Raw genomic sequence first — 12082 nt, 5'->3', positions numbered from 1 at the left:
TGTGTAAGGATGAGAGGACAGGAAAGAGAAGGAGAAAGACGTGTTGCATGATTGAACATTCAACTTGTGCGGACGGCAAGAGAATGGCTTGCAAATTACTTCAGCCACACTTCATCCCCTGTTCAGCCGCTTTTGTCATCCATTTCTCCCTCGTTCCTCCTCACATTCTTGCGCTAAATGTGCTGTAATAGATTGTGTGCTGTAATAGCAGTGGAGTGTTGGCAGAAATGAAGCATAAACAGCTCTCAGACACTATTAGCTGGATCAATGGCAGCCGCTCTCTCACTTTTCTTCTTAAGCATCTGTACTGTTTCTCATTCAGGATCGAAGAGTCCTCAAACTCAGAATATTTCTCTATTTGTTGTTTTTCATGTCTCATTTGATGCATTAATTTTTGAAGCTGATGCCTCTGTAACAGTTTCCTCAACAGTTGCACACAAAAGCATTTGAACACTTGAAATGTCTGATTGTCATTGCATTAGACAAAATAAAACCAAGTGGCATTTATTTTAAAACAGCACAAGCACACAAGCAAAGCGTTTTAAAAACAAATGATAAAACAATAGATATGTTGTCCAAACGAAAAGTCTATTTATGCACTTGTATGCATAATTTTCACATGTTTCTTGCTTTACCTCTCATTAAATGCCTGTTGTCTGTGTGTGTCTGTAGGGTTATGAAGTCCGTAAGATCAGGGCGATCGATCAAGACTTAGGTCGACCACGTGGAATCGGATATACAATCATATCAGGTCAGTCACATCCATCATGATTATCACATCTGTCTGGTGTTTCATTGTATAAACTTAAGAACATTTCATTTGTTCCCTTTGAACTTTGTTGAGATTATGCAGTTTATTAATGTATGTGTTCCTTTAAGGCTTTGTAAACAAATGAAAACAATTCACAGGGTAGAATGACATGATATTAGATAGTAGTAATAATAACAAAAATAATATGTATTCTAATATATTCTTTTTATATTTTATAAATACTTTACTTTTCTTTATTGTTGTATTACATTTTTAAGTGTCTTCGGCTGTGTTAACAAATATTTCAATGAGTAGAATGATGTAATTTTAGATAATATTAATAATAATAATAACAATACTACTACTACTACTACTACTTAGTATTAGTATTTTATTTATTCTCCTTGCTACACTGCGTTAGGCTAACCGAGACTTGTCATTTGCACTTATATATTGTTGCTCTTTTGTTAGTTTTGACTGCTTTTACTGTCCTCATTTGTAAGTCGCTTTGGATAAAAGCGTCTTGTATATGACTAAATATAAATGTACTACTACTAATAATAATTGTAATATAAAATATAAAAAATATATAAAATATAAAATATTAGTGTTTTATTTCTGTCTTTAATTTTTAGTGTTTTAGGGTTGTAAATATTTTTTTATTTAATTTTATTTTATTCTGTTTTATTTAATTTAATTTAATTTATTTTATTTTTATATCCTCTTGATTCTGATTGTTGATTCCAAATCTGAAAATATACTGTTGTCTCCTCCTCTGTATTATTACATAATATTTCCTTGAATTGTAACCTTGAATGACCATAAACATTTAGATTTGAATCTGAATATACAATGAACACAGAGTGCATTTGTCATACATGTTTAAAGTGAATTAGACAGAATGTGAAGCCGACTGCTCTCAGTGCAGCGGAAATAGACACATATATGAAAATGTACATTTCATGGCTTTTCTAATACTCATTTCAGAATCTCTTATTTGGATGACAGTATGTAATTGGAATTTAAAATGTGCAGTGATCATCTCAAAATATTCCAAATAGAGCAAATACTCATAATCAGACAATTATATAATGGCTAATGTCATGATTTGATATATAGTGATTTGAGTGTTGAGCGAAGTATGATTTTTCATGCTCCAGTGTAAAGGACAGTGGCCTATATGCGTCACATTAGTGCTGCTGTGATGTAAGTCTCTTAGGATGTGGGATAATGTGTGTATGTGACTGAAAGCCTTTGTCGATTTAGTCCATACATGAGCTTAACACAGCAGGACAAACCTTCCCACAGTGCAACAAACACACACACACTCACTGTAGCTGTGTACTTGTGTGTGCACGGCCTCCCCCGTAGATCACTTTCATTGCTATCAACATGAGACAGACAGAACGAAGGGAGGAACAGAATGAAGGGCGAGAGACAGAGAGAGTCAGAGAAAGAGAGAGAGAGAGGGTTACACCATGTGTTTCTGTGATACAGTTCAGATGTACATTGAGAACCTTCAGTGGCTCAATTTTGGGTAAGTGTGTGTTGAATGGGTTTTGTAGTCTGTATATGTGTGTGTATATATATAGATTTGACACTTAAATGACAATGAGTGTCTGAATGGCACTGCATTATGTGCAAAATACCGAACCACTCACAGAGCGAGAGAGACTGTATTTGAATATACGTAGTAAAAGTGGGCCGCTTTTAATGCCATGTTTTCTGAATAGTGTTAAGAGATGTGTTTCATTCTAACATTTTGTTTCGAAGTTTTGATTAAAAAAATATTTTTTAAAAGCAGGGTAGGTGATTTGGTTCAAAATTTTTTTTTGTTATGCTGGTTGACAGTCTCTTCACATCCTGATAGCAGTCGGGTGAGGAGGGTGTGAATTTATGCTTTTAAAGCTAGCTTGCTCTTGCTAGCCTCTCCAAAATCGCCTACCCTACCTTTAAGTCGTGTTCACATTCGATATGCTTTGAACTAATTTTAATCAATTTTAAAACATGTTTACATATGCAAATGTTGTTGAAAAAGTTAGGTTTTCTGATTAAGTTATATTAAAGGAAAAACATATTTCCTGAATGTCTACCATTGGTCACTCTGAGAGATAATCCCGCTCCAAACTCATGCTATTGGTTGAGCAAGTCTTGTTCAATATTGGTTGTGATGCTCAAACATACAGTTTCATCTCTTGAGAGCACCAATTCGAGGGAATTCAAACTATGAATAATTTGTAGTTGCCTCTGAATGCAAAACTGTGAGAATAAGTACAAAAACATCCCCAAAATTACAGAAAAAATTCTGTACCTATTTTGTTTTGTTTTGCAGCTCAGTTTGTTGTCCTGAGATCTTCATGGGCTCATATAGTTTTAATTGCAAGTTGTAAGCTGTGACAAAAGTTGATTTTGCTCACATTACAGTCCTGAAGTATTATGTAAACACTACTGACATTAATAAATAAAGCAATTTATTATATTATATTTTTTACAGCAGCCATGAGATTGATTGATTGATTTTATTTTATTTAAAAAAAATTGTATAGGACAGTTTTGGTAGAGGATTTTATTTTATTTTATTTTAAATTTTTTGATAGGACAGTTTTGGTAGAGGAAAAAGAGAAACCTAACCTTTTTAGTGCTGTCAAACGATTAATCTCGATTAATCGCATCCAAAATAAAAGTTTTTGTTTACATAATATATGTATGTGTACTGTGTATATTTATTATGTTTATAAAAAAATACTCACACATACAGTATATATTTTAAAAATATTTACATGTATATACATTTATATATTTTTATTCTTATTTTTTATATTATATATAAATATATTTAATATATGAACATAACATATTTTTGTCCGGATGGCTGGTCTCAGACAATCTTGGCGGTGAAGATGCTGGATGTGGAGTTCCTGGGCTGGTGTGGTTACACGTGGTCTGCGGTTGTGAGGCCGGTTAGATGTACTGGCAAATTCTCTGAAATGCCTTTGGAGACGGCTTATGGTAGAGAAATGAACATTCAATTTACGGGCAACAGCTCTGGTGGACATTCCTGCAGTCAGCATGCCAATTGCACGCTCCCTCAAAACTTGCGACATCTGTGGCATTGTGCTGTGTGATAAAACTGCACATTTTAGAGTGGCCTTTTATTGTGGCCAGCCTAAGGCACACCTGTGCAATAATCATGCTGTCTAATCAGCATCTTGATATGCCACACCTGTGAGGTGGATGGATTATCTCGGCAAAGGAGAAGTGCTCACTAACACAGATTTAGACAGATTTGTGAACAATATTTGAGAGAAATAGGCCTTTTGTGTAAATAGAAAAAGTCTTAGATCTTTGAGTTCAGCTCATGAAAAATGGGGGCAAAAACAAAAGTGTTGCGTTTATAATTTTGTTCAGTGTATATACATGCCTGTGTTTGTATTACATATACATAATAAATATACACAGTATACACACATTATGTAAACAAAAACGTTTATTTTGGATGCGATTAATCACGATTAATCGTTTGACAGCACTAATAATTTTATATTATTTATGTAAATAAATAGATATTGTTTATTTAATAAAATGTTATTTAGTGGTAACTGATATGAGTTTGGTTGGGGTTTGGGATATAGCTAATATCTATAGAGCCGGGTGGCAGATGGCAAATAATGCTGTTATGCTGTTAAGTGCTGTTATGTCATTTGCACATAGTATTTACTCAGAAATGACTAAATAAAAATGTGTCTTTGATAGTTCAGTCTTCTGTTAGTCTTCCAAGCGTATGAATGGTTATCGGCTAATGGCAATGATCACAAAATAGCCTCTTAACAGTAGTAACTGTTGAGTGAAGAGGCTTGAGGACATTATTTTTGAGAATCGATACATGAGCAGTGCAGCCCTCCAAATCACACTCAAAATGACATATTATTCAGTTTTTAGAGGAAAGCTGGAAAGTGAACGGATAAATATTCTGAAGAAATCTGATAGCTTTGCCGTTAAATTGTGGAGCATTAATGCAAAGATTTCATATGGAAAGAGGATTGTGCAAATTTCCTCTGAGCGGTTGCTTGAGGACATTATTTTTGAAAATCGATAAATCAGCAGTGTAGCCATCCACATCACACACAAAATGACATATTATTCAGTTTATAGAGGAAAGCTGGAAAGTGGACAGATATATAGACAGAATATTCTGAAGAAAACGGATAGCTTTGCCATTAAATTGTGGAGCATTAATGCAAAGATTTCATATGGAAAGAGAATTGTGTCAATTTCCTGTGAGTGGTTCAAGTCTAATGGTCTAATCAATAGGACAGGGATCCGTGATGTAGGTTAAACATTCCCGCTGGCTAGCGGAGCACTGCTATTTCCTGAACCTGATTCCATACTCCGTAATCATAAGAGCTATTGCACGGGCCCTGACCCTAGATCAGCGGAATATCCCTAGTTATCATTCATAATGGTAATTGCTCTATTAGAATTCATATTGCAGGCTCTCTCAAAGCCGTTGTGTGTGAATCTAAAGGGGACAATCAAAGAAGCAGGGGAAAACGGGTAGAGGAAAAGATGTTGCTCTCTTCAGGAGACTCAAGTTGAGTTCAAGATCATGTGAAATAGTTTGATGAGTGCAGTTTCTTTCCTGTGTTAACATAGGGGTTACACGTCATTCAGAATTTAATGACAAATGCCTTTTAAATTTCAGTGCAATTCTTGAATTTGAATTTAATTTGAATTAAAGTAGCAAACGGGGGCAGAATTGCAATTTAAATTTTAATATTAGGAAGTATTTAAATGAATTGAAATTTAAATAAGTGTCATTTTTAGATTATGAAAGTTTACAAAATAGTTTAATAGTTAGACAGACAGACAGAATTAACAATAGACAGACAGACAGAGAGAGACAGAGAGAGAGAGACAGAAAGACAGACACACAGGCAGACAGAGAGACAGACAGACAGACAGACAGACAGACAGACAGAGAGATAGACAGAATGAACAATAAACAGATAGACAGACTGACAGACAGACAGACAGACAGAGAGATAGACAGACAGACAGACATAACGATAGATAAAATGATAGACAGGCAGAATGAACAATAGACAGACAGAGAGACAGACAGACAGACAGACAGACAGATAGATAGATAGATAGATAGATAGATAGATAGATAAAATGATAGACAGACAGAACGATAGAATGATAGACAGAACGATCGAATGATAGATAGAATGATAGACAGAATGATAGAAAAAATGAACAATAAATTGATAGACAGACAGAATGAACGATAGATAGATAGACAGACAGACAGACAGACAGAATGATAGATAGACAGAACGATAGATAGACGATTAGATGGATGACGGCAGACACACAGGCAGACAGAGAGACAGACAGACAGACAGACAGACAGACAGACAGAGAGATAGACAGAATGAACAATAAACAGATAGACAGACTGACAGACAGACAGACAGAGAGACAGACAGACAGACAGACAGACAGATAGATAGATAGATAGATAGATAGATAGATAGATAAAATGATAGACAGACAGAACGATAGAATGATAGACAGAACGATCGAATGATAGATAGAATGATAGACAGAATGATAGAAAAAATGAACAATAAATTGATAGACAGACAGAATGAACGATAGATAGATAGACAGACAGACAGACAGACAGAATGATAGATAGACAGAACGATAGATAGACGATTAGATGGATGACGGATGGACAGTTAGGACGACACAGACAGATAGAACAACACAGACAGATAAATGGATGGACGGATGGATTGTTTTAGTGTACATTATAGAAACAGACTTTACACACACAGAATGATTCCCTGTTAAATTCATCTGCACATAATGAATGAATATCTCAGGAAGCAGTAATGACGTCACATCAGAACTGAAGACAGTGGAGCAGAGACAGACAGTCTGATGCGTGGATTGTGTATTTGTAGTGTGTGTGTGGCTTTAAGCTTTTCTCTGGGCATTAATGTTGGCTTATCACACCTATATGCGCATGTGTGTAATGTATGTGTGTATATGTCATTGTAGCCGTCCTTCGAGGGTGTGTGTGTGTTTTTCTGCGGGTACTCATTCCATTAGTTGAGTAATTAAGATAAATGAGTTTTTAATTGCAGGGTGATGTGTGTTAATGATCTAGAGACTAGAGATCATGCTCTCCTGTAGTCTCTCTCTCTCTCTCTCTCTCTCTCTCATGTTCCCCAGAGGTGTGATGAGCTGTTGATGTTATTATTTACTGCCAAATTACTGTGCTGTTCCTCAGGCCTCAAACTTCCTCTCTAATCCTGCAACTTGACCTGGAATGTCATTATATGATCTTCTGAAGTCAAAACAGTACCTGAATGTGAAAATAAAGAGAATGTAAACTAATCAAATTTACATTTCTGATAGTATTATTCAGTTGCGTCAATAACACAAAGCCACCATGGTAAAATAACTGCCTTGAGTAGTTCAGCCATTTATAAAACAGCCGCAACAGCAATGTTGAACATTTTCTAAAGAAAAATATGAATGGTTCTTGACCGTTGCCATGGTGTTGCTATGCACTCATTGTGTTGACATTTTTGACAGAATTTTCTTGACAGAATTTTAAAAAATTGTGAGAACGCTTGAACATTGCTATACAGTTGGCAAGTTATTCTAAATGATTTTAAGAACGCTAGTAGGTGGTTGCCAGGGTTTTGCTATGCAGTTGCTAAGTTGAAGGGATATATGGTTACTACAAATCATAGGGCAAAATGTCAAATAGGTTTGAAAGATCGTAAGGGCGCCAGGGTGTTGCTATGCAGTTGCCAGGTTATTCTGAGTAGTTTTGAAAACATTTCTTGTTACTAGGGTGATTTTGGGTGGTTGCTTTGCAGTTGCCAAGTTATTTTAAATAGTTTTAAAAACATTTCTATTTACCAGGGTGTTTGTGAATGGTTGCCAGGATTTTACTATGCACTTGCCAACTTATTTTGAGTGGTTTTAAGAATGTTGCTAGGTGGTTGGCAGGGTGTTGCTATGCAGTTGCCAAATAATTCTGAGTAGTTTTAAAAACATTTCTAGTTACTAGGGTGTTTGTGATGGTTGCCAGGGTGTTGCTATGTAGTTGGCAAGTTATTCTTGTGGTTTTAAGAATGTTGATAGGTGGTTGCCAGGGTGTTGCTATGCTGAATAGGTTTATGGTTGCTGCAGTAATATAGAATTGAATGTGTGTGATTAAATGAGATCAGATTTCAGAGCCGGAGCTCTCAGTTTCATAAATCAGAAGAATTGATGCTGAAGATTTAAGTGTGTGTTTTTGAACTCCAGCACAACTCCAGGACAAGTTGGTACAACTGTGACTACTGAAGTGAGAGGGTGTGTGTGTGTGTGTGTGAGAGAGACAGAGGGACTTGTGAAGGTCTTCAGCGTGCTCTCATGCCTGTAGAATCCATTATAAAGTGCCCTGGGAGAACGCTGTCCTGAGCTTTAGCCCAGCAGGGTTCATGAACCACAGCGCTCACAGATATGGCTAACAGCCCCTGCAGCTATGGTGGCTTTAAAGGGCCAAAGTTAAAGCCTCATTAAATCACCCTGCTCTTTCAGAAGCAGATGTGAGCTGCTTTGGATTTGGAGTTCCCAAAAGGTACAGATCTACATAGTGATGCTGAAGCTGAATGTGAAAAATGGAAGGTTTCCATGGAAACCTTATGGAAAGTTGTCCGGCTTTATGGAGACCAGTTCTCATTGATTTACACTTTTCTTATGTAGGGAACTGGACTCTCACCAATGCTGAGATTCCACCTGGAGAGATTCTGTTGATGTGTGCAGATGCCAGTTTAGGAGCATCTCATAAACTTCAAGAAATATAAACACACACACACACACACACACACACTGGACTACTGTGGGCAACGGACAGCTTGCAGACCCATCTTGTCCTTTTCTCCAAGTTGATTAAACAAGATGAGATATTTAGACAGTACATTATCTAGATATTTATTGTTTCCACATGTATACAATAGAGTAGATATGACTAGATCATGCATGCACACACTAGGTCAGAGCTTGCATGTCTGCTGACTGTTATAAGGGCTGTCAAAGTTATCAGGATATCAAATGCTATTAAATATGTGTAATGCTGTTATTTTTTAACAGCATTAGCAGATGTATTTGACATTATAACTGTTTCAGAACAAAAATAATTAGAACCTTTGGAACTGATTGGAATTTATCCTTAAAGTACATTCCTGTTATGGGTTATTTATTGATATTATATTTCTTTTAAGTTTTTTTTTTAAATGTTTTTAAAGGAGGTCTCTTATGCTCTCATTTTGTGCATTTATTTGATCAAAAATACAGTAAAAAATAATAATATTGTAAAATATTACAATATATAATATCTGTTCTAATTTAATATATTTTTAAATGTAATTTATTCCTGTGATGCAAAGCTGAAATTTTAGCAGCCATTACTCCAGTCTTCAGTAATTTCATAAATATGTAGCCTATTGTATAAATGAAGAGTTCAGATGGCATCTGCATTTTTTTTTTCTAAAATGAGCATTTTGTCTCAGGCTCTAATGTGTAGGTTCAGTAATTTCACTTTAATGGCAATGAATAGGTTCTTTTCATTGCCATTAAAGTAAGATAACTGAACATAAATATAGGAGCTTGAGAAAAATGCTCATTTGCGACGACAATTCCAGATGGCACTCAGAGGCTATTGCATCTGAACTCTTCAAATATACAAAATGTCTAAACCTAATGATTACATAATGAACTGTTGTTTACATTGCATTTATAGGACAACATATTGAGGTGTCATTTGACAATCAGCAGTGCTTCTGTGTTCTTCAGACAAGCAATTTTTAGGTATGAATTTGAGCTACAATAGTAATGATTTGGCATTGTTATATACAGGGGTGCACATACGTTTTTCGGTCTGGTTCTCATGAGAGCACCTGGAGATTTAGTTTGGTGCTCACACTGCACATAGTTTATTATTTTAAATAAAATAAAATTTCATAAATAAAGAGTGATACTATTATATTTGAAATAAAAAAATGAGTATTAAATAAAATAGTCATTTTAATAAAGGTACAATTATTTAATATGTACACTTTTCACTTTTTTATTTATTATTATTATTAATATTTTATTTGTTTTTTTTAATGAATTTTCAACGTTTTTAAAAACCTAAAATCAGCAAGCTTTTATTTTGGCGAGTTGGCCGCCAATTAAATCTATGCGCTGTCGGTTTTATCGCTGCAGAGTAAAGCTCATCAGTGAATCTCACATTTTTGCTTTAGCTCTGTAACCGACAGATTTATGCATTCAATTCGAATGGAAATCTTATACAGTATTACAGCTTGTGGTCACACTAGACTGAGCATGCGAAATTTCCTCGAACGCTGCAACGTTCGTGATATGACGTCACGCTCTGCAACATCTTATTAAAAACTAAAAATTCAACATATAAATAATAACACATCTAAAATGTAAAAAACAATCTACTTCACTTTCCAGTAGCGCTGCAGTTTTAAATTAATGTTCTCTTAATTCAGCTACGAGGTCATGCTGTGACATATCAATCTGCAGTTGGTCACATGGTTTCACGTGATGCGAATTCATAGGTTAGAGTTCACCAAATTTGAACTTTGGAACGCAGCGAAATACAAAACTTTTCGCACAAGCTTGCGTTTCCAGTCTGATATGAATGGAAGTCAATGGAACGAAAAGTGCAGTGTGACCGCCCCTTTAGCCGATCTAAATCATTGATTGTACATTAACAGCTGTCAACCATGTTGGTACGCAAATGAGTGGTCTGAGTGGTGCATGTGCACACCTGGTTATATAATATTTTTTGTTAATGTTAATGACAAATCCAGTTTCTTTATCAAGTATTTAAACTGTTGGACATGTAACAGGTTGTTTTGTTTTATATGTTGTATACAATGTATTTTCATATACTGAACACAAAATGTCCACAACTTGCCAAGACCAGGCCAAAGCATTGTAGTAGTAGTAGTACGATCCCTAAAGTCCCATTCACACCAATAACAATGACTATAAAGATAACTATACAGTTTAAGCATCTACATCAACTTATATAATGTCCTGTTTATTATAAGCATGCACTGCAGTTGTTTCATCTGCCACTTTAGAATTAAAAGTATTTCAATCATGACAAATCTCGGAACATTTTAGCATGGTGATGGATATGACAATGTTAATGCATTTGGTCTTGGCGGAACAGATCTGCTACGCTGCTGCTGAATTGCTGCTGCTGTTGGTTATTGCTGTCATCAGTTACGTTAACACCCCGTCAGAATGCGCCATCTAGAGTTTCATGACTGAACTATATATTTAATCTACTAAATCTTTGTTCTTATAGTTATCGTCCTTGGTGTGAACGGGCCTGAACACATGTGCACGGCTACATACAATGTACATGTATGATATATCCATCAAATTAAAGATGCTTATCACTGGAACAATAACACTCTCTTCAGCTTTCCAATTATACACTCGTTCCTCTGATAATCTCTGTCTCTCTCACACACACACTCACTGAAAGCTTTCTACAATACTCACTCACTGTCTGTGTAGAGTACTTAAAAAGCCATTACCTGTTTACGCACAAGTCTGCTCACAACAGCGTGCCCTGTGAAATCCACCTGCAGAGACGTGATATGTGATGAAGACATAAAGATCAGCTTACATTCTTTTATTGTGCCATCTAAGTCTGATCTTTTGGATCTTATCATGTCACAGTTTCCTTTCAGATGAACAGCTTAATGTCGTCTACTAAAGTTTGTAGTACTTAAACAGTGCAGTGAGATTTTCACAACAGAACTGAGATCCATTCCACAAGCATTATTCCATGTGTGTACAAAGCTGCACTTCTTAAGTATTGAAATTCCACAATTCAAGTGCTTAACAACATTCAAACTTTCTATTGCAGGGGATTTCCCCCCCAAAAATCAGATTTTTGCCTTAAAGGGATAGTTCACCCAAAAATGAAAATTCTGTCATTAATTACTCACACTCATGTTGTTCCAAACCCATTAGCCCTACGTTCTTGCACGCAAATAGTATTCTCATAGCTTCATAACATTACAGTTGAACCACTGATGTCACATGGACTATTTTACTGATGCCCTTGCACATGGTATTTGCATTGCTGTGTACGCAGTGTCAGAAAGCTCTTGGATTTCATCAAAAATATCTTAATTTTTGTTCCGAAGATGAACGAAGGTCTTATGGGTTTGGAATGACATTAGGGTGAGTAATTTATGACAGAATTTTCATTTTTGGGTGAAC

At 35.6% G+C, this 12082-nt stretch overlaps 1 protein-coding gene across 1 annotated transcript in view; it reads left to right on the top strand.

Annotated features, from left to right (window-relative positions):
* Window positions 1-12082, top strand: part of cdh23 (cadherin-related 23) — a 270976-nt gene that overhangs the window by 111022 nt on the left and 147872 nt on the right. Inside the window, exon 9 of the mRNA XM_016474656.1 lies at window positions 673-751. Within this exon, the coding sequence (XP_016330142.1) occupies window positions 673-751 (79 nt within the window). The remainder of the gene's footprint in view (window positions 1-672; window positions 752-12082) is intronic.

Source organism: Sinocyclocheilus anshuiensis, unplaced genomic scaffold (genome assembly GCF_001515605.1).
Source record: "Sinocyclocheilus anshuiensis isolate Anshui unplaced genomic scaffold, SAMN03320099.WGS_v1.1 scaffold300, whole genome shotgun sequence".
Lineage (NCBI taxonomy): Eukaryota > Metazoa > Chordata > Actinopteri > Cypriniformes > Cyprinidae > Sinocyclocheilus > Sinocyclocheilus anshuiensis.
Note: the sequence above shows the minus strand (reverse complement) of the source record. Positions and strands in the feature narration are given on the sequence as shown.